This window comes from Anser cygnoides, chromosome 1, assembly GCF_040182565.1.
Source record: "Anser cygnoides isolate HZ-2024a breed goose chromosome 1, Taihu_goose_T2T_genome, whole genome shotgun sequence".
In the NCBI taxonomy this organism is placed as follows: domain Eukaryota; kingdom Metazoa; phylum Chordata; class Aves; order Anseriformes; family Anatidae; genus Anser; species Anser cygnoides.
The window spans coordinates 140,855,204-140,879,207 of NC_089873.1; the positions used below are offsets into that span (position 1 = coordinate 140,855,204).

General features: G+C 43.4%; 1 protein-coding gene across 5 annotated transcripts in view; it reads right to left on the reverse strand.

Annotated features, from left to right (window-relative positions):
- Window positions 1-12,507, reverse strand: part of GABRA5 (gamma-aminobutyric acid type A receptor subunit alpha5) — a 57,745-nt gene extending 45,238 nt beyond the window's left edge. Inside the window, exons 1-6 of one of the 5 annotated variants that reach the window (XM_048050520.2) lie at window positions 12,370-12,506; window positions 11,793-11,847; window positions 11,041-11,193; window positions 2,756-2,877; window positions 1,492-1,559; window positions 1,158-1,378 (exon numbers count right to left, since the gene is read on the reverse strand). In XM_048050520.2, coding sequence (XP_047906477.1) covers window positions 1,158-1,378; window positions 1,492-1,559; window positions 2,756-2,877; window positions 11,041-11,126 — 497 coding nt within the window. In that variant the 5' untranslated portion in view covers window positions 11,127-11,193; window positions 11,793-11,847; window positions 12,370-12,506. Of the gene's footprint in view, window positions 1-1,157; window positions 1,379-1,491; window positions 1,560-2,755; window positions 2,878-11,040; window positions 11,194-11,628; window positions 11,652-11,788; window positions 11,848-12,369 lie in introns of those variants that run through there. The other 4 variants (XM_048050521.2, XM_048050523.2, XM_048050522.2 and 1 more) reach the window with 4 other exon arrangements.
- Between the last annotated feature and the right edge of the window lie 11,497 nt (window positions 12,508-24,004).

Sequence of the window (24,004 nt, forward strand, 5' to 3'; positions counted from 1 at the left end):
CTCATTTCCTCTTTTCCTGTCAAGACAAGGGATTTAAGGCTAGAGTCAAATAATAAATAAATAAATCAGGACAACAACACCTGAAATAAAACTGGGGATGCTCTAGGTACCTGCATACAGAAGGATAATACCCCAAGCCCCGACAAGCCCAGACAGAGAGAGCTTGGGGCTCCCATAGAGCCAGCCCAACAGAGCCAGACACAGCAGGACAGGAGCACTCAGATTTGTTGAAAACCCCCATTTCAAGGCACTTCAGCACTTAATGCCATGCCCCCAGCCTCTTTGATGGGTCTCAGACGTCACTACACGCTCATATAAGACAAGCTTAGAATAGTTTTTTTCTTTCATCTCTTTTCAAGTGTTGTCCGTATGACTACACTTTCAGAGAAAGCCCTGTTGAAGATACACAGCAGTCTTAATTATTACAGCCTAATTACTTTTAATGAGCAAATCACTGTACACTGATTTGGGATTTGGCCTGAGAAGAACTTCAGACAATCCTCTAATGTTACTGATACTATATCTAATATCTAGGTTATGCAATAATGAATCTTGACAGTATCCTCTAATCAGATGAGGAGCACAACCCTGAAGAACTCAGATGCTGATTTGCTTCTATGCCAGTGTAATGCACCAGCTTTGTTTTCAGGAAAATACTTGCTAAAACAGCTCCACAGTGCTTCTAACATACATTGTTTATCCCTACAGTGATTCACCTTTTAGCACAATTAGCGAAATTGAAAAAGTAATAACAAAAGCTTCGAGGGTTCAGGATGTACTGCCCGAGAACAAGATGCCAGTCTCTGGCCTTTGGGATGGTTCTCCTGCAATCAGCACTGCAGCTGCAAACACAAATAGTAAGAGAGAACAGATCTTCACCAAAAAAAAAAAAGCTGGACTGAATCATCAAATCTGTTGAGAATATGCCTTCCATTTAATCAAAGGAAATATTTAAGCACCAGCAGTATTCAGAAGCCACAAATTAATTGGTACTTGGAGGCAGTGATTATGTTTTCCACTTTTCTTGATATTCACACAAATATGTGTGAAGGACTGGTTGCCTGGCTCTACTATGTGTGGGGGAAGTGGCATGCCCCACCAGTACTTGCAGAGCTAGTTGGGAAACCGCAACAGGAGAAATGAATCCAGGTTATTACCTCATGGTATACAGCAGGGTGCCGTCGTCCTCGAGGCGCAGAAGTTTGTTTGGGGTTGTCATGTTGTGAGCAATAGACTTTTTGCCATTGTGGAAAAAAGTGTCTGGTGTCCAAATCTTGCTGGCGAGCAGATTGTTAAGGGGGAGGCGCTGCATAGGACCTTTGAATCGAAGTCTTTCATCTTTCCAGCTTTGTCGGAAAAAAACATCAATGGTGTATTCCTGGCACAAAGAAACAACCGGGTCATGGCAGGGTCAGAACAGCAGTGATGGTTCTGAAAAGGGCTTTAGCCCAGTAAATACAACCGAGTTGGGAGCCACATGTGGGAACTTACCATCTCTGTGTCTGACACGGGACCAAAACTGGTAACATAGATGTCTGTTTTCACCTGTGTTATTCTCTCTGTAATAAATATAGGCTCTGAGTCAGTAATTGCTTTAAGATGCAATTCGTGCTTCTGATGCATTTCTCTTTTAACAACTTCTGAATCACTCCAAGATCCCCAAAAGATTAAAATTAAGAAGACATTTGAGGAGGAATTTCTTCCACGATCAAATGCAAACATCGACCTTTGAGAGCCCGGGCTCTCTGCTTATGATCAGTGGAAAGAAACAGGCCCTTCAAAGGTGCAATTCCCCTGAATGACAGCTTTCAATGCCTGCCACAGGATGAAACGAAGTGTGCCTTGGAAAGGCCTATTTCCCTCTGCTGAAATGGGTGATTTGCTCAATGGCAGACATCTACATTATAGATGTCCAAAGCTAGGTGAAATTAATTCCACCCTCAGGACTCTTAGGTCTTGCTGGCATCTTTTCAAACCCAGGACTAATTTAATTTAAGAGCAGAAATTTCAGAACTTCGTTATGTAAGATAGGAGCATCGAGCCCTATTTTCAAGTATCTCTGTGTAAAGTGAGAGGAGAAGGAGAGAAAGGAACGAAAGCAATGTGTTGGTCTCACAAGAGGAAGCGGTGGGGGTAGCCAGATTAAAAAAGGGCCAGGAAGAAACATAACAGATGGTTTACACATGGGAAGAAGATGAGAGAAATCTGGGGGAAAGAGAGCTGAGGGAGGGCTCAACAAGGTTAGGATGGCAAGTAACTATTCACATGTTACGGTTTTAAAATAGCTGCTGTAGAGGTTATCGAAATGACATATCAATAGAGATTTGCTGTAGCTGTCTAAATACGGATGGTTTGAGGTTCTGTTTTTAACAGATTTTTGTCGCTGGCATAATTTTATACATGCTGACCAGCTAAGGAACCCTGCAGCAACCTGCTAGCACCCTGTCTCGCTCACCTTAAAAGAGAGAAAAGGAACCCAAAATGCATTCAACTACAGAAAGCATGCATCATGCTTGCTTTCCTCATCCAACCTCAAAGGGCTGATGACTGAAATAAAAGGATGTCAGTGACCCCTGTACGCAGCCCTGCTTGCCAGGAGACAAGTCTGTTTTCTGGGCTACGTTTAGTTAATGAAACACCTCTCTCTCATCGAGGCTGCACCAAGAGCAGGCGCCCATACGTGAGGGTGGCAGGGGTCACTGTGTGGGACCATCGCCCACGTGGTTCACCGGCCACAGCCAACATGTTATTCTACCTCCCAGTCCCGGGCGCAGTCGGTTGTCATAGCCATCCAGCAGACCATCCAAGATCCTGGTGAATATGGTAATGTTATCATTGGCGTCCTCTTTTCCTGGTGCTGTCGGCGTTTGCGAGAATCTATTTCATGCAAAAGAAAAGAAACACATCAAAAGCTGCGTCAACTGCAAGGGACCTCAAGGAAACATCAAGACGAGAGCCTCTGAGCTTCCTGCCCTCTCCCCTCCCATTTCACCTGCTCCTGGTTTTTCCCAGGGTTAGTTCTTCAGTCTCAGGAAACTGTGTCAGCTCATGGCGGGGCTGGAAGAGCAGCACGGGTTTTCCTGGAGACTCTCCCTCAAGTCTGCCTGAAGGTACTCTTTAATCCTTACATGCCAAACAGCTTCTAGTTTCCACATGTTACGTAACTTATCCCCAAAACAAAGGACAAATTCTAACCTCATTTGAGGATTACGAACTCCCACAGATATCACTGGGGTACCTGAAAGGAATACTGCAACACCAAGACAACAGTTCTTCACGCCTCCTCTCTATTCTGCATAAATTAGCCCCCACATACCTTGTAGTATGCAAATAACAACAACATGTAGTGGGCTTTGCTCCACATATTTGCAACAGATTTTTTTTTTCTGCATTCAGTTTGAACTTTTTTTTTTCAGTGAGTTATGGACAGATGCATTTCAGACAGAGTCCTTCAAGCCAGCAAAATATCAATGATTTTTTATTTTAAACTTGTCTGCTCAGGTACCCAAAGCTCAGACCTACAAAGCTGGCTTACATAGAAGCACCTACAAGGATTCCCCAGCTTACAGCACAACTAAAACTTGCATTTTAAAATCCATTTCATTTTAATTTAAAGACACTCAGGAGAATCCCCTTCCTACTAATGCCTTTGCTTACCTCAAGAACAGATAAAAGACACGTAAGTTTATCCATAAACAGGCTTCACTTGCAGCAAGCAATAAGACCCTCTTAAGATGGCAAGTTTTCTCAGACTAGGTGTGTATTTAGAATTAAATCTCTGCTGAAACCGCCAAAAAATGCTTCATCTGTGAAAGAGGGCACATCACCCCACTGGTAGCCATACCCTACCTTATGCACCCTACTGAGGTACTCTTACACTCTGTCAACCTGACCTCGATGTGAACTAGTGACCCAGAGATAAAAAAGATAATAATCTTTGTTTATTTATTATCAATCCACAGGGAAATAAATCTGCAAATAAACAGAGACTCTCCAAGCACTCCTCTGAATGGATTGCCTTGCAGAATGCCTGTAAAATATGCATGATACTTACCTAGCAGAACAAGATTTATAAGAAAGATAAGGGACCTCAACTTGTACCTCCACAAGGTTTACACTAATGTGACCTTGCTGACACCCATGCACTCAGCCTGGGCACAGCCTGGAAGTTTTTGGGACACAAGACGAGCTGCTGGTGGCCACATAACCCCCCGCCACTAGTCAGACCCAGATTTGAGGACCCACTGTCCTGTGTCTGTCCCCACTACATCTTGTGTGCCTCTGCTGGAAAAAGAAAGTTTTGCAGAGCCTCTCAGGAAAGGGAGCAAGGCCAGGCTGGTCTGATTCCCAGAAATGCTGAAGCACATGGAAACTCTTGGCCAAGAGTGGCTCCTCACAGCATGAGTGAGGTTGGCAATGCTGCCACCCTCAACAAGCTCATCACGGGGAGAGCCCAAAGCCACCATAAAAGGACATTCCCTTTGCTGCAGGCAGATGTGCATCTGTGAATCTCACCCATTTTTTAGGCTGTCCCATCTCTCCGTGGTCTGAAGATCAAACTAATCACCAGTTTTCTCTGCTATGCAACAGCATTGCAGACATGTTTGAATAAAATGATATGCAGTTAATTCAGTGGATGCAAACTGATCAAAGAAACATTATACATCCTTGCACGCTGGGCCATTCAAAACAAAAGAATGGCCCCAAAGAATGGTGGTATATTTTTTTGTCAATCATATCCAAATGGATTCACTGTTTAGTAAAGGTGTTACATACATGTGGCAGCTTAACAAAAAGGGGCAGGAGATGGAAGTCACACAGGTTCTTCCTATGCAGCTATCATAATTAAAGCTTTGGTAAAAGCACTACTTAAAGCTTTTCTCAGTTTCTCTTTAGCCCGTTTTCTTGAGAAAGACACCCGCATCGTGCTGTCTGCCTGTTCCACCGTATCAACATAGGAATACTTTTCCATTTTCCAATCCATCTGACAAAGAAGTGGAGAGATCAAACTTCATTTTGTTCCCACAAGTTTCATGAGAAGCAGTGACTAGACAAGGGGAGAGAGATCTAAATTAGTGCCTCATTAAGTAAAAATGTGAGGTCAGCAGCCGCCTATTCCCTCTGGCTCGCTGACTGGGCCAGTCAGCATGCATGTAACTCAAAAACAGCCTCAGCAAAACTAGCCCACCTCCTCCCTGCTAATTAAGAGATACGGAGGAGACTTGCAGGGTGATTAGGAAAGATACTGGGAGAAACGGACTGCAGAGGTAAAATGTAGGTATTGCAATGGGAGATGGGAACAAGGGATGCCAAATGTGGAACCTGGGTAATTGTAAAAGTACGGTGCCGAGGACACAGCACACAGAGCTTCACTAGTTTCTCTGCTCTTGAAAAAAGCTTGTTATTTTTAGTGCTTACGTCTGAATTCAAAGCCAATTGAACTCAGAGGAAAGATTCCCATTGAACTATTTTTGGGGAGATGGGACAAAATATATCTAGTTCTCATAAACTCTCTTCTGCATCTAACATGAGTAATTGATGTTGCTTCTTTCTATCTTGGCTACACACATCTTTCCCCAGAACATTATACACACCCCAAATACTGAAATACTTGTATAGCCCCACAAGCAAAGCTAATTAATAGATGACAAAGAAGGGGAAATGACTACCATGAAGACTCATAAAAAGTCGGCACCTCATCTGCAAAACAGCAATCCAATTTAGATTTGGCAGATCACTTCACCCAACAAAGATGGCATCTGATGCTGAATTTCAGAGAAATGTCAGTATTATGTGAAGTTGCGTCTGTACATGGATTACTGTTTGCCATTAATGCAAATGTTATTTTTTATTTCATAGAAAAGTTAGGGTTTTGTTTGCATTTCTGAGGTTGCAGGTAAAATAGCAATTCACTTTTTCGGTTTAAGTGCTGAGGTTGTCTTTTACAACATCAGAGCTTTAAGACTGGACTGGCAAAGTTGCATGCATTGTTGTCTATTAGATACTATAGCTGTATGAATGGTGAGAAAAGAGGTGATATCCTGAACCAGTTGTTTCCACACATGTAAAGGTTAGGTTTTATCAGCAAATTAGTAGGTAAGCACATTATTGTCTTGCTGCAATCAAAAATGTTTTTGAAAGAGACATTTTCAGTTATGGAATATAAATAAACCTTGAAAAGAACCTCAGGAGATGCTAAGAAAATTCAAAGATAATTAGATTTAAAGCTCATTATTGAACATAAACTAAACCAACCAGGAATACTTCTCATTATATTTATTTAATACTGCAATTTCATGGTGACTCAAAAAATCAGAAGCTACAGAAAAGGCCATCAGTGTAAAATCTAATAACTCTCTGAAGATGCTCATCTACCTCTTCTGATGAGTTCATCGCTTACCACTTTAAACATCATCTTTTTTGCTATCTAGTCAAAATCGTGACATGTTCTATTCATAGCTCTGTTGTAATAAGAGGAAAATGTATTGTAGATATTTCATGATTTTCTTGAAACTTTAAAAAAAAAAAAAGTAAGACACACTAGAAAAATAACTGAGGAATATCTTGCAATTTAAAACTGTTTTTTTTTTTCTCTCTCTCTTAAAGTAAAGTTTCCAAGAACTTGCTTTAATAGGATTGGGAATTATACGAGAACTTGAGACAAATTAACAGTTTGTGGAGAAGACAGTGGAGAATGCATTTGCACACTTCTGGATACTGTCAGCTGGCCAGATATCAAAGGAAATAAATATACTTTTCTGAGCAGGCTTCTTCCCATCCCTTTCTTACAGATTCTTCAGATCTAAAAACGCTGATATTTTGTGAATTTGAGCCCTGAAAATTCAATTCTTTCACAACAGATTAGGATACGGGAAAGAGATGGCAGAAAATACTGAAACAGTCCTTGCAGATGTTTTAGGAATAATTTCATTATTTTATTTACAAGGAGCAGTATTTCACTACCTGCTGGGAATAGGCAATTTATGAGCAGTGTGATAAAAGCCTGCATCCCACAGGGCAGTATCCTATCACCCTCACCCTTCTTACCCCTTAATGTCCATTTCAGCATCCTGAGCTTTTCCCTGAGGTGTTACACACCTCCCAGTACACCCCGTTTCCCCCAGCTGCTGAAATGCAGGCTGGCAGAAAGGCAACACGTGTGGGATGACCTGCAGGTAGCACCTGCTATCTGGCCAGTCAGCCCAACATTGGCAAAATGGTGATGCTCAGCAGAGGGATGAACCTCTGCCTGCCTCCCCCGAGCAGCAACTCCCTTGCTTTTCCAGTTGTGGGAACTGGCTGGCGGGTTTGCAAATCTATCTGGAGCCACGGAGCAGGAAAGGAACACAGGATACAGAAAAAAAAAAAAAAAAAAAAAAAAAAAAAAAAGAGCATGACCATGTAAGCATATGATAATATTCAGAAAATGAGTCTTAAAAATCCTAGGAAGAAATCCCCAGCATCTGTGACTACTCAGAAAGGCATAACCCATCAGAACAAACTGCTCAGGGTTGCAGAGACGAACTTGAAGCAAATGCCACAGCCTGAAGGAGAGGTATGTTTAGACTAAATAGCAGGATTATGTTCTCAGTGATAAGGACAGTGAGCTAGTGGGAAAGTATGTGAAACTACAGACCCGCTGCAGAGCGAATTCTCACCGCGCACGGAAAAGTGTTGCGTTGGCTAGAGCTACGTTTAATTGGGATCTTCTGTTTCCCGTGTTTCTACTATTATAAATATTATTAGCAGATGGTGACTGAACTGTGGTTACACCAACAACATCCGTCCCTGCTGGTTTAGGCTCTCGGACAGATTTCTGAAATCGCATGCCTAAAACGCAAGCGTGCACAGGGACTGTCATCAGCTTGTCCCCAAAAATGTCCCCACATGCAGCCTGGGGCTTGTAAAAATGAGCCAAGGCACAGTGATGCTGGTCAGCATGCGGCTGATCATGTGCCACCTTGTCCTTGGGACATCTCCTTGCTAACCAGCAGCCTGTCACCCATCCTCAGGGCTGGGAAGGGCAAGATACTCAGCAGTGCCCCAGCACCCACAGCATCTGCCAGGACAGGACCTTGCACAAACTGATTTCCTCCCCATGGGATGCATGACCCCACGAGTTCTACCTCACTACGTTGGTCTTGCAGGGCATCAGTCTGAAGGGGGTGGAATCCAAACAATTTTGAATTTCCACCAACCTGCTGCCAGGAGAGCACCCACTTTCTGCCTGCTTTTGACAGCCTGATCCTTCAGACCTTGCAGGCACGAAACTGTGACTGAATTCAGTGCAACCCTTCACGTAAAACAGATGGAAGGAATCAGACTCCCGTCTCATCTGAAAACACTCCATACAGTTATATTTGATATCTAATTATTGTCTAACCCTAATGTGCTCTAACTTTTGTTTAGCCCTGAAGTGGTCAGCCAGTTGGACTAGATGATCATTGTAGGTGCCTTCCAACTGAACTATTCTACTCTACTCTACTCTATTCTAAATAGTTCACAGTTGTCTGGAAGGTACATATCTCCAAATATTTCAGTAATATATCTTAACTCATTCGAGCATGATATAACTTGCGGCTGAAGTCACACAAGTTTGAAAAAGCCTTGACTTGTGCCGGACTCCATGCAGAAGTAGGGTCATAAAACTGTTACACCAACAGGGATAGGGGAGTCACATGCTCTTCTTCTTCGACCTATATCCTTGAATTTTAATTCTGTGATTTTTCCTTAAATAATTTCTACCAACTATGCCTACAGTCCTCCTCTACAGCCTACTGATGAGGATAACACTCAATAGTCATTCCACATTTATGTTAACCATTAATCACACACTTTTGCTGAGATTTCTGAAGTAGCCTAGGAGACTGAGATACATAATTCTTGTTTATTTTACCAGGCATTGTGCATCAAAATCCCCAAAGGTGGCCTTAGCTAAGTCATCAAAAACTGTATTTATGATTTAATATAATCATGGAATGACTATGGTGGATCATACACAAATCTCCGCCTTCATCTATAAAGTCCTGTTGCATTTTGCTTTTTAATTTGTGGTCATTTAACCAATCACTTTTGTTTAGCACATTGCTAAAAGCACTGAAATGTGGCAGTGTAATCCAAACATGGATGAAGATAATAAAAAACAATCTGGTAGCAACAGCAAGTATTATCAGTATTAGGTTCTGGATCATAGCAGTTAATAAAGCAGCCTACATGTAAATTGTACCGTTCCATCCTGAAGAGTCAGTCCCAAAGCACTTAGCAAATTACACTCTGAAACTGCTTCTGCTTCTGAAACAGAAGCGCTGGAGCATCCTCTGTCTTTTGAGCAGGGTCAAAATTCAGCCCTAAGGCAGCATGCGAATGGCGCAGTGGATTGGTGCTGCTTATCTCTGCAGGCCCTGACTACAATTATGAAATCAGAAATTGGGGTTGGGGGGGTGAGGGGTTGTTACATGGTGATCTTGTTGTAGTGCACGGCAGCTTTTTGACTAACTAACAGAAAACGAGTGTCCTACATTCCTGTAACTGTCCTGACAGGTTATGGGCCACAATGATTCAATGATTCCTACCTGGAACTTGTGTTCACAATTTAGTTGGGAGTAAAAAAGGGAGAGTTAAGCCCTCTTTGTTTTGCAGTCTCTATTCTTCTGTTTGATGAGCAATGCAGTTATAAGATAGACAAATCCCACACCAAAAAGGTCACGCCAAACTAGTGCAGTTGACACCTTCTGTAGGGATAGGGGCAGTCAGGAAGGACTTGAGGCAACAGTCCTCAAGATTTCCTCAATGTGGTAATACTTGGTTAAACCCTACCGTGTCAAGACAAGTTCAACACCAGTCCCACACCACCTAAGCCCTCTTCATTTCTGTCAAGAAGTCCAGTGAGAGTTTTGCCCTAGGCTGCAGTGAAAGCAGGACTGAGCTTTTCCAAGGTGACTAAATCAGTCAGTTTTTGCAGCAATTTGCCTTCCCTGTGGGTGGAGGTCTGCAGCCGTTCATACGTGGTACCATGGTCACAGGTTTCTGAGCACCTACTTAAGACACACACTATAGACAGGGCTGAGTCTTGCTTACAGTACAGAGAGTTGTCATTCAAGGTTTGGTCTTCTAGTTCCAATCTGGAAAAAAATACTTTGATTGAAATCAGAAGCTGATTTGCATCTCCATTTTGTACCTTCTTTTAGCAAAAAAGTGATGGGTATGCTTGTGAATCAGCACACTGGGAGGATTCTTTTTTTTTTTTTTTCTGGTGAAATCATAAATAATTGTTCTCCTCCACAAAAAAGAATCAACCTACGTTTCCAGAGCACTTGCTAAATGCTTCTTCGGGGCTCAGTGGCATAGTCTGATCTTGGAAAGTTCCTAAGACATCTTGTTTTAGGGAAAACATGTAAATAGGGGTTTTCTGTTTGTTTTGTGTGTGTGTTTTGAAGAACTACAGTAGGAGTACTTCTTCAATACAGTTTTCAGAATCTCACCATCAAGAAAGCACCCAAAGCAAAACTGAGAGAGCAGAATTCCTTGCTATGCACCTCAGGGAAATGTAATTTCTAATTACTCTAGCAGGTTTCCAATTCAGCTGTCCTCCTGAGTGGCCATAATCTTACTCACTAAGAAGCCTGTACCAGCTAGGAGCATGCACTGGGTCCTGCTGCTGTTGCAGTCTTGCACTGCTGCCTGCAGCCTGCACCCGCCAGGTGAGAGGGAAGGTGTAAGCCCTACTTGGTGCAACTACACCAGCAGCCAGAGTTGCAGCCCCCGGCCATGCCACGGCCAGCTCAGGGAGCTCAGCAGCTGAAGGCCCAGGCTGAATTTCCCTGTCTCACCCCTGCAAAAGTGATATGAGCATAGGGAGGCGATAGGAGACAGTAAATTGGAGCAGGAAGGCAAACCACTCCTTTTCTCCCGGCGCCGGTACATTCAGATCAAATGCAAAGCTTGCTTGTTTTGTGCTGCTGCTCCACACCACATGGAGCCAAAGCTTTTCATTTCTTTCAAAAAGCCACAGCAGAAATTCAAACGCGATTGGCAACTTACCCGAAGTGGCTGGCTAAACTCATGGAAACGCAGAAGAGGAAGAAGTTTTTGATCATGATAAAGCCAGAGATCGTTCCATTGTCCATTCCAGAGGAGATGAGTAACGCAGGTGGTTGCTTTGGTAAAGGTGCAGCTGCTCACTTTGTTCTCACGCTGCAACAATACAAAAAAAGAAAAATTATTACACGGAAGAGCAGCAGGACAGCCGACTTCAGCTCGCACTGCATCTTCTCCTCTCAGTGTTTTTCACAAACTTCTCCAGGCTTATGTAAACATCATCTGTTTATGTAAAATTCTATATCTTCAAGGACATGTTTTACCTTCTGCTGACAGCAAACTGCAAAACAGGAAAAATTCTTAGTGGCCCAGTTTTCCTTTACATTCATTCGTCATGTAAGTAACTAAAGAAACATTCATCGCTTCCCAAATGCCAGTTTTGACCATTTACCTATTTCAACAACTTCCACATGCCTGCAAACCCCGGGCTGTGTGCAGCCTCCGCATCCCTTCGTTCCATCGCAATTTTTTCCCATTAAATACCCGGCTTCCCCTTCCAAAATCCCAGTTAAAATGCCAAGAAACACCTACTGCTTCTTGGAATTCACGCTGCTGATGCACGGCTTAGCAAAAAGAAGGGGGGGTGGGGGGTGTAAAAAAGTGACCTTCCTCCCAAAGGCACATAAACCTCACGCTAGCACCAAGAATGCCAGTAACGTTGCTGCTCCAGCGACCGCTCCTTCTCGGATACCTGCCTCAGCCACCAGACCACCAATTTCAGCATCGTGCACTAACGTTTGCCTCCATGCCCTATTAAAGAAAAAAAAAAAAAAAAAAAGAAAAGGAAAAAAAAAAGCAAGCAAAAGCAAAATAAATAAATAAATAAATAAAAAACCCGGAGGGCAGCCGCCTGGATTTTCCACCTGCACCCTGTGCCCACCGGCAGCAACTCGCTCTCCCCTCCCGGCCCAGAGCCAAAGACGCCAAACCCAAAGATGCCAAACCCAAAGATGCCAAACCCAAGGATGCCCAAGCCAAAGATGCCCAAGCCAAAGATGCCAAGGATGCTAAAGCCGAAGCCGAGCCGCCCCCGCGCTGCCCCGCGGCGGGTCCCGCTCGTTCCGCTCCGCGCCGGGGGGACGCGGCCGCTGCTCTCCCGCACGGCACCTGCCCGCCCGCGACCCCCGACTTTTTCCCTCCTTTCCCATCCCTTCCCTTCCCCTCTCTCCCATCCCTTCCCCTCCCTTCCCTTCCCATCCCTTCCCCTCCCCGCCGCCGAAGTTTGCCGCGGCCGTGCGCCGGCCCGTCGGGGCTGGGGGTCCCGGCTCTTACCGGCCGCCCGCGGGGGGCTGGTCGAGGGCGAAGGGGGGCGGCGTCGGCCCCAAAGTTGCGGCGCGGAGCGGGAGCGCCGCCGCTGCCTCTCCCGCCGCTGGCAGGCGCGGCCCCGCCGCAGCGCCGCGCCCGCGCCCGCACCGCCCCCGCGCGCAGCCCGGCGGCGGGAGCGCGGGTCGGTGCGCGGGGGGCGCGCACCCCCGGACCCCCCTTCCCGGGGTCGCTCCTGGAGATGGGGACCGTCCACCGGCCGGGGAGCGCGGTGGTACAAGGGCGGGCGAGGCAGCGGGAGGCTCCCTATGTACCCATAGACATACCCATAAACATGTATAGACACTTATATCCGTGTCCACAGCATGAGCATATCCATAGACATCCCCCTATATGCATATAGACACATATATCCGTGCCCACAACACGGATATATCCATAGATATCCCCCTATATATGTATAGACACATATATCTATGCCCACAACATGGATATACCTGTAGATATCCCCCTATATATGTATAGACACACATATCCATGCCCGCATCCCTTCCCGCAGCCGGTGGACCTGAGCTATGCCATCCCAGGTCTTAAATGGAGAAGCTGAGATTTGTGTGCCCACTCTCCTTTGGCGCAGTCTTTGCTTTGCAAGCACCGGTGTTTCAGGAGGCCTGTGGTGATTTGGGGTCTGGTTCTGTAGGAAAAGGGGTGTGTTGCTTTGACACCTCGACACAGGCAGCGTTACGCTTAGCACCTGCTCAAGCTCGGGCTGCTCACAGAGAATCGTAGCATCATAGCATCATCAAGGTTGGAAAAGACCTCCAAAATCATCTGGTCCAACTGTCCCCCTACCACCATTATTGCCCACTAAACCATGACCCTAAGAGCAGAGCAGCTGGTGCGTTTTGACCCATCCAAAGGATGCGACGAGTGCATCGTGGTTCCTGTTTCCCTGGATTCTTTGAAGTGCGTGCAATACTTTGTAGCATGCACCTTATGTAGGATAAAAGTGATTTAAATGTGTACTGCTAAGACTGTACTTTGAATTAATACTCCAAACTCAGTTATTAAATGAGATAATGTCTAACTTTCAGGCAACTTTATGGACCAATGAAGCATGTATTTTTCTTATATTCATTAAAAAACTCTGAGAAATTAATCCCACCAACAAAATCAGTGTTGAATCTGTAGCTCATTGCCACCAATGGTCTTGCTATACATACACCTAGTTCATGGTTTGCACAACTTGTGTTGAAACTTGGTCCTTATGAATTCAAATCTTAATTTTTTTGGTTACATGTTGTGCTTAGCTGTGTCCGGATTTTCAAGCGACGTGTGATCCTGAATGCAGAGCCAATGACACGCGCTGTTCCCCAGCGCTCCTCAGTGACTTCAGTAAATATGAAGTTGTGAATGAATGCTGCTATCAGAAGTGCTTTCTGCATGCTTAAAAATATCTAAGTAACATGAAGCGGCAGTACTTTCTCACGATAATATTCTTGCCTAGGAGGGCTTAAATCAGATTTTTTTCAGTGCTTTGATTTCTAGTGCGAACTATTTATATCTCTGTATAGGTGACGTTGTAAAAATATGTTATCTTTAAATAATTTTAGGAAAGAAAGACGGAGAAGTATTGGCCTAGAAATTCCCTCTGAGCGGGTGGGAGCTGCACGCTCTTCCGCTGCTTGCTCCGGTTCGCGGAGCCGAACGTCAGTTCTTCTAACTCGCTGGAGCTTCTCCTCAAAGCCATATGCTGCGGATTCACTTCATAAAAACGAAGGGAGAAGAAGGCATTTAAGTCTCCAGGATGCGAAACAGCGACAAAAATGTTAGACCACACATTGGCTTCAGTTTACAGGGGAAAATAAATAAATAAATAAATAAAAAATAAAAGGGAAAAAAATGAAAAAAAAATAAAAAATAAAAAAGGAAAAGCTCCCCCCCGCAGCGAAACGGGGAATGTGACGAACACCCTCTGAATTTAGGGTGCGCCCAGCCGACCCCCCGGCCTGCCAGAGCCCTGCTGCAGCCCCCGAAGGGCCGCCAGGGGGCGGCCCCGCTCCACCGCACCCCGCTCGGGGCTGGGAAGGGAACGGTGCTGCCACGGAGCCGGCAGGGAGAGGGGCTGAGGCTGGGGGCTCCCGGCAGCATTTGTCTGTTTCTTCTTTTTGTTTGTTTGTTTGTTTGTTTGTTTTTTTCTATAGTCTTCTGTATGGCAACAGCGTAATGCAGACCTGGTCCGGTTTGCCAGCTAATTATAGCTAATGACGTGGTGTCTCTGACACGCGTTGTTTATAACGCAAGGTATTAACTCCCGGGCAAAGGTCCTTTCTCGAGAGCTTGTCAGACATTACTTGTGTAGGTTTTCTAATTGGATCCCTGCAGGATGGCGGCTTTGACCTGTGCTGTTACAAGCCATAGAGAGATCTTTGCTTTGAAGGCTACGGCATTGTGTGTGTCCACCGCTGTGTGTTTTTCCAGGCACTCCCCTGTGATTCACACTGACCCTATTTGTATTCTTCCTCTCCTTGTTCAGTTTTAAAGGATGTGTTGAATCTAGTATGTGAAATAATTGCTTTTTATTGTGGTCAAGGATATATATTTTTTTTTCTGTGCTGGTGTTTAGCAAAAGCTGGTGTAGCCTTCAAAAAGCTATTTCATACTGTGATTTTCTTCAATATTAAGAGAAGTTTTGCATGGTACCTCTCTGAGATTTCTCCTCCCCCATCATTAAGTAATGTAGCTTATTTGCTGAAATGAGTGCATGTGAGCTAGATCACTCTCTATATTGGGAAAAAAAAAAAAAAAAAAAACAGCACAGGCAAATTGTGCTGTGATTTTTCCCATGACACAAGGGACCACCTGCACACTGGGGAGCTCACCAGGAAATGTGCACCAAGTCCTAACGCTGTGACACTTTGTGCTGGGAGGTAGCTGGTTTCTCCAGCAACCACAGGCAGCTCTGTCAGGGACCAAGCCATTCCTTCTCCTCCCTGCAGAGCTACAGAAAGCTCCCAAAGTTGCACGGAGGTGTGATGTGCTGTGGGCACTGACCCAAGCAGTAGGCTCCTAGCAGGCATTCTCTACCACCAACGTTTCACTGGGGACATCATGTGGAGAGGGCTGCCTGTTTGCTTGAGATCTTCTGGCATTGGGCCTCTTAGCCAAGACTCCTCAAAAGGCAGTACTCGGAACCGTGATTTTGGTGATAGGAATCCTTTCCCAACAGAGAGCAGTCTGAATTCATCAGTCATTGCATGAACTAGCCATCAGCTAATACTGGTCATTCTCAACACAGAGGCTGAAGGAAGGGTGGAAGCCTCGTTTCCACTCCCATTTTTCTCAGTATCTCTAGGGTTCACAGGCAAGTGGTTTCTGCTCATCCCTGGTGAGACCCACAGGTGGTACTGGGTGCAGTGCTGGCCTCCCCCATACAAGAGACATGGACGTACTGGAGAGAGCCCAGCAGGGGGCTAAGAAATTGGTGAGGGGACTGGAGCTTCTCTCTTACGAGGAGAGGCTAAGAGAGCTGGAGCCTGGAGAAAAGGAGGCTCGGGAGAATCTTATGCACGTGTATAAGTATCTGATGGGAGCAAATGAAGAAGAGGGAGCTGCGCTCTGCTCAGTGGTTTTGACAAGGGGCAATGGGCACAAATCTAAAATTGTGAAATTCCATCAGACACTTTTACTATGAGAATGGTCAAACAGCAGCACAAGCTGCCCAGAGAGGCTGTGGAGTCTCCATCTGTGGAGATGTCCCAGACCCGACATGAACAGCCTGTTGCATCTGGCCCTGCCTGGCCCTGCCACCAGCCACCCTGTGGCCCCGTGACGAGGAAACGGCGTCATCCTGGGAAACACTTTATTACTCCTCCCAAAATGGTATCTGGTAGCGAAATGATATAAATAACCTCAGTGACGTGAGAGAGATCAAGCCTGATAGATTTTGAAGCATTTTCTGTACTTCTGAATGATAAGAAAGGATACTAAAAGCTTCTTTTTTTTTTTCTTTTTTTTTTCCCTCTCTCCCCCCACCCTCCCCCCTTGTGCATGCCCTCTCTACGATGCTGTGGACACCTGTAAAACACGATCAGTCCATTACTCTTGTCTGTCAGGCCATGCTGCAGACAAAGCTGCATTTAGGACCTGGTGTTTTGTTTGGTTATTTCATGCTTAGCATCCCGGTGGCAATAGAGAGTTACTTAATGGAGCTTTGTGAAACACAGCTGGGCGCAGCGTAACGCTGGGGAGGACTGCTTGGAGACAGAGTTGGTCCCCTTTTGTGTGACAGAATGTATCAGAGGTACCACGGGGAGAAAAAGGCACGACTGCCCTCCCTGCCCCAGCAAAACTCTAGCTGGCTGTGAGAAGGGATGCCTTTAGAAAGCAGCACTGATGCTTCCGTCTGCTATTTGTTCCAATTCCCAAATCTGCAGGTTCAAAGGTCTAAAAACTTCGTCTGAGGCTAATCCTCAGTGGGTTGCACGCATTCAGTTTAAAAAAGAACAAAAGGCTGCATTTTCTGCTCATCAGTTCATCCTCTCTGTTGTGGACAAGCTACGCTCCAACCCATTTCCACGTTAGACTAACAGCTGAGCGAACATTGAGCGTGTGCCTGAACACTGCTGTCATGGATTTATAGGATGCCCTGAGCTTCACAGTGTTTCAGGAAATCAGACTGGGCACTATACCTTACAGAGTAATGGGATAAGAACAGCCCTATTTCTCAAAAGTGGCTGGCAAGAAATGTAAATGAGTTCGGACCTGTATTAGACACTTTGCCCCATTAGACATGGGAAATGATATGTAGAGGCAACTCTCCCCCTGCCATGGGAGTGGAGAACATTTCCAACATTTTCCAGTCTATTGTAATGTTTGAAACCCTTGGATCAGAGCATTAAAGCAAGGATTGCCTGTTACCTACAACGGCATCCCTGTCGTTCTCTACCCGCACCCCCCTTCTTTTCCCCAAAACCTACCTTGCTGTCTGACTCCTTACCAATCCCCTCCCCCTTCCAGCTCCGGTTCTTCCTGTGGACTAGCCCATCTGGCCCAGATTTACACAGTTAAGTGTCACTAGTCAGTCAGGAGCATTGGGCCAGGGCCAAAGGTGGAGCTCAGGCCCTGCACTGGCCCCTCAGGGCCTTTTTGGGGAAGCTCTGAGCACAGGCATGTTCCCATCGCTCACTCGTGTCAGTCCAGCTTGCCGATGAGACAGCCCTTTTCTCCTCTGCCCTGGGAAAGAGGCACTTTCCTTTACACCAGTGGACAGCAATGCAAAGAGAGAGTGTAGGGTCAAACCTGCTCATGGGTGGTTTTCACATGAAAGAGCTGAGGTATTATCCACATTTCTGCCAGGTTCAGATGTGAAATCCTCTCCCTGTTCATGCAGAGCCTACTGAAGCCTGCCCTTCAGATTTCAAGTCAAAGGGATTTGCAATGTGAGCCACATCAAGAACTGATAGTTCATTGTCTCAGTTTGGGGGAGAGAAGGGGCCACCCAGCAGCAGTCCCATCCTATATCCTGAAATTCCCAGGCAATTGCCTGGGCATCTTCCACTGCTCCAGAATTTAAGTTTTAGGCACGAAATACATAAACCCTACTTTTGCATATAAAGCGGTAATAATGCAAAGGATGAGTAAGTGTTCTTCTAAACATGTAAAATGCTTGTGACTAATGTGTTCAGCTAGATTATGCTAAACACTGGTGATACATGCTTACATCTAAAATGTTGCAGTTTTCTGTGTATGCTTAGATATTTTTACTGCACACAAGTGGGCATCGAATAAGAAAGCTTCTGAGCTGAGACTTCATGATCCTATAATATATAAAATACCTTTAGTTAATTTCTTCAAAATGGCTAAATTTGCTGGTTAGTATTTTAGCTGGCTAGAGTAGCAGTTATGGCTATACTTGAAAAATAATGGGCCATTAAGGTAGCACTGTATTTCATTGTTAAGGCCTCAGTCCTCCCGTCTGGTGGTTCAGGTTCATCTTTTCTGTAAGTATCACAGCACATGGTGCACTTCTTGAGAGGACAGAGTACACCTTCAGCTATACACGTGACCAGAAAAACAACTGACTCTGTATTCTGAAGCATCTAAGAAAGCATTTGATGGAGAATAACCACAGCGATTCAGATTCGTGCATATGATTCATAAAGAAAGATTAATCAGGCTTAAACTAGAGGATACAAGTCGTACATCAATATTCAAGGTTTTATGCATACGCTACTATATATGTAATTCCTTCATAGCAAGAAGGAGAGAACAAATCTTAGAAGGAACAACACAAAAATCATTGAAATGAGATGGACAGACTGATGTTGATAAATTCCTCATTAGGCATTTATTCAAGCATCCATAATAGATGGAAGGGGAACGTACAATATAGGACTGAAGTAACATAATGTACTTAGTGATGTTACGAACAGAGTATGTGAAGTTTAGAAATTGGTTAAATACAGACAATTTTATTATATTTACATATGTATGGATGGATATCTCTGTCATATTTAGGTTATAAACTATAAATATTTATGCCTATTGATACATATTTGTACATAACAAATCTACCTGTCATCTGGGTTTTGGCTATGTAAATGCTAAGATAAGATTGGATTAGCATGTTTTAAGTTGTTTTGATGAACTCACATCTTTTTTGCCTGCTATAGTTGCCATATGTACTGCATTTCTCTGTGTTGTTTATACGTGCACTGGGCATATTGACAGAACTCATTATTTCTGTCTGTGATCAACACAGGTAGCTGTCAAAGATACCAGCAAATATTAGTTTCCACTCTTGTAAAATTTTATAAATGCTTTCAAGTCACCCTGTAATGATTCATAGTAATAATTAGCTGCTGCTACAAAAAATACATTAATGCATACCATTCGGAAAGCTGTAGACACAACTTACATTTATTTTAGGATTTGCAATATACTGCTTTTCAGGCTGAATTTATTGGCAAGGGTTAGGTGGGAATAAATGTTCTTAGCACTTCCAAATCCCATTAAAGCTGACTTCTGTTATATAAAGTGGTATAATTAATAAAATTTCAAGAAAAAATAGTTTTTAAATGGTTTGATCTAGAATTACCAGTTACAGAGAATGGAAAGAGCTGGGGAAAAAAAAAAAAAAAAAGATAAATTTAATAACCCCAAAATGCCCTGTTTTGGAAAAGATATTGGTAGGGATTTCACAGTGATCTACATATCACATTACAGGATGATAAATATTAATGATTGAACTATATACCACACCAATGCAGGTGATGTCAGTCCTACAGCTTTGTGCAAAATCCTTTTGTCAGTTCCAGTGCACTAGAATTCAGAAAATATACAAATTATAGCATATATTATGTTTATCGGTCAATAAGCCAGATCTTCATGTACTATAAATTGGTTTAAGTGAAGGGCAGTGGAACTAAGTCCATACATCAGCTGAGGTTATGCCTTGAGTGTGACCCAATAACTATGAGTCAGTCAATGAGAATTTGCTGAAAAATGAGATTTGAGCAAATATTAAGTAGAGGTTTCTTTTTCCTTTTCTTTTTTTTCTGATTTTTTTTTTAATTTATTCAATAAAACATGCAGGTGGCTTGCTCATGAAAAAACTGCACAGGAGTCTAAAATCTGGCAGTTGAATTAGCCACAAGGGGGGGAGGGGGGGGGGAGGGAAGTAGACAACTACTCTGGAGATACACTGGAGTTATTAAGCATTTTGGTTTTGATACTTCTAAAAAAAGTCGGAAGTAATTTGGGATGGAAGAGGAGGATATTGGCACAAAAATAGTTAAGAACAGCTGTGAGGAACTGGCAGGCAACCCATGCTAAATATATTCCCTTTGGTCAAGAGAAACACAGATCAACCTTTTGCTATAGGCAGGCATTATCTCTGTGGACTTAGGGAACTTCGTATGGGTGTTCCTTGTTCCTCTCCTGGCAAACCGTTCCACTTCTACAGAACTGATTAAGTTTTCAGAGGGTCAGCCGTCCAGTGGAAATGAACACCTGCATACCAGCCCCTCCAGCAGCTTTCCTTGGCCACTTCTGCTGTAGTTTTGGAAGGAAGAAAAGAGGCATGAGGGCAGGAGGGACAGCGTGGCACACTCTCTTCAGGTCCCCAGGCTGCAAAAATAGGTATCAGGATCACAAAGTACATCCCAGCAGCCCTGCATTGATACACTCAAGGTGTCTGGCCTTGTTTTGAAGCCCAAACCCACTACACGAGATGCAAATTTTGGAGAAACGGTACTATTTGCGTAAGCAAGATGAGCTGGATTTATCACCATGCCTTTCACACCTTCAGCAACTGAAAACTAGTGCATTAGATTCAAATTTCCAGCTATATATTTGAATGGATGTCAGACAGTTGGTCAATTGTATACAAGCAACTTCACCTACTTGTCTAAGCAGCATCACTTGTGGATTCAGAGAGCTAACACCCAGATTAATTTTAGCATCTCTATGTTCACACGATAGCAGCCAGAAAGCGGGAATGGTCAATGAACCTACCATCTCAGGTGAACAGACGAGGATCAAAAGAATAGCTTCAAAGAGAAAAAAGTGAACTACATAAAAGATGACTGCTGGAGTGATTGCAGTTTGATCTACTGGTGTTTTCCCAGTTTGCTAAAGAGACACAAAACAAGAACCACCAAATGCGAATCAGTTGCTTTTGGTGTAGAGAGCACTGGGGCAGAAACCTGGACATGCTCAAGACAGCAGGAGGGAATGAGTTTTAGGTGAATAATCCAAGAAAGGAGACCTCGAGCCTGTCAGTAGATTTTCCACTCTAAATGTGTTTTATCATAAAGCACCATTCTGAAATCAAATCATGGTGCGTGTAAAACAGCTTTTTGAGTTCCAGCATCGTTGCTTGGGGAAAGCAAGTTTGCTTTCCTGCTCATCCTGCTCATCCTGCCACCGCCAGCACCCCAGTCACTAAGGCATTCACCCAGAGGTGGGTCGACCAGGTTCAAGACCCTTTTGTAAACACCCGTCTCAAGTATCAGTTTCTTAACGTGATGATAAACCCATTACTCTGGCAGCTGACTATTAACTGTGTGTCTTATTTCACGGATGACCAGCTTGGGCTGCCCAAGGCTTATAGAGCAAAGATGATCACTTACAGTGGTAGATGAAGTTGGTGAGAGCTGCAGTTTCTCAGCACCTCCTACAAGGCAGTGCAGTCTCCAGTAATGTGCATAGGGTTGCAAGCCGTGAATTTTAATCCTTACTCTGCCACTAATTCACTGTGTAGCTCCAGGCAAGTCCCTATCTCTTCAGCTGTAAAATGGGAATAATAATAATGGTCTCCTATCTTTCGACAATGATAAATTCATCTGTGTTCTTGAGGCATGCAAATACTACAGCGATGAGTGGCCCAGAAAAGACCAGGAAAAAATGAATAATTCTGTATTTACTGCAGGCTTTGGGTATGCAGTAAATAAGGCACTACTAACTGACTGGTGAAGATTACTTTTCCAAGTAGCTGGTTATTCAGTAGGTGCCATGTAATCAGTACTTACTTATCCTGTGTAATGAATGATAAAGGGTTCTCTGGAAAAATTTAAAAAAAAAAAAAAAAGGCAAAATACATTTGAAAAAAAAAAGCTTAATACTGATGTACAGGAAAGCACATTTAGGATTTAATCGTCCATTCAGATTATAGTGTTCTCTGACTTTAAAGCACTTGATTTTGGCAGCCATCATAACATACTTCTAAGGCAATTGTCTTCTGTGCCGGCATGTGAATAGGTCTGTAACTTGCACCTTGCCACAAGAACTTTACTCAAAAATAGCATTTTGACTGTGCAAATGTATCCATTCTTCATGTGCAATTATTTTTGTCTGAAAAATAGGAAAAACAAATGGCCTTATTTAAATTTTATTTTATTACTTCTTAATATCTGTTCTGATGACACAAACCCTTTCCTGTTTCGATATTGCATTTTTTTTCTGGATTCTCAGATCCCTTGCAGCGTAGGCAACCTATTTGATTTCTTCACACTTTCTATAAAAAGGGATCTTCTTTCAACAAATTGATTTTTGCCATTAAAAAACAGCAAGGAAAATAATGAAGACCACTGTACCCAGTGGTTTGCTTACACTTCAAGTCAGACTTTATTAGACCAGTCTGACCATGTTTAATCTTCAATTTAACTGCTTAGTAGACCATTGCTATCACATCTGTGAAAAGCATGTGCAATACACAAAACAAGCTGCCAAATGTCCCTTCACAATTACATCATTCAGAGATCTGTATTGTCGTTCTCTGTTTTGTATTTGTGTATACGATGTGTCATTGCAGCAGTCCCCTGACAGGGCTCATTTGAGTACAGTCAGAGTCACGTTTACTTTTCTATATATGAGGAGATCTAAACTCTGCCAAGACAGAACTTGCACAGATTTGTTGGGCTTATTTCTGCCCCATTTGTTGATGCTAGATTTAAAATTTGGACTTATCAAATTAGAATCATGATATCTGAAGTAGTCTTGACATAAAGGGGAATCATCCACTGCATAATACTTACAGCCTTTCAGTGTGTCTAATAAAGGAATATGCTTTATTGAACTCTAATTCTACACATTTCTAGACACTTACTTGATTTTCTTATCTGTGATATCTGAGAGCTACTTGACATAATAGGAACATACTATATAAAACAGAACAATATATGACCCTAAAGAAAAAATTTAAAGGATGTCTTTAAAGCATTTCTTCTTGCTACTTATATTGAGAATCTTCATGAGGAAATATTCTGGAGCAAATTATTTCCATAAATGTCTCCTTCCATGTCCTGATCTTATGAACTGTGCACATGATTCATTCTGGCCATGTGAATTTGTTGCAACTGAACCCACATGCAAAGTTAGTGCTGTGATTAACTCAGTAGAAAGATGTTTGCAACAATCTCCCTCAGGTTTCTACTTTCCACTTTACAAACAGTGCTACCAGTGATGAGCAGAATACAAACAATAGGCACAAAATTATTGTCAGGGATGGCTGCTACCTCTAGTCACTTATGAATTAAACATCTGCTGTCTCACACTGAAAACGTTTTAAGAACATTTTGCATATGAAAAGGATGACTGTAAAAGAGATTTCAGTGAAGAAATCTCTAGGTTGTTCTAAACACAGAAGCCTTGCTGCTCAGTAAAATTCTGCCAGAAGTACATCACCCTTTGCGTTGCTGCCTGATAGAATCCGATGGCCTAAATTTCTTTTAATATATTTTGCTTAATGTTCCTATGGGCTAGTTTCACATCTTCAGATACACCTAGATATAAGAAAACACAGGAAAATAAGTAGAGTGGGGATCATCTGAACATGAATTTTCATCTAGGCTCCCTCATGACAGAGAGGCCAGTTGAAAATACCCATTTCCCTTAACCACTCATGATGATACTCAGTGGAAAAAGCCTCCTACCACAGAAAAATCCTGGAAAACTAGGAAAAAAAATAGGAAAAAAAAAACTAGGAAAAAAAAAAGGAGGAAGAAAAAAAATAATAGGAAAACTAGGGCCACAAATAATGCTGCTGTTGTGAGGTAGGGGACGAACATGACTGCAACAAGCAGAATTTCAGCAAGAACCATGCTAAATATAAAGAATTCAGTGCTGGGATATATCAGAATGA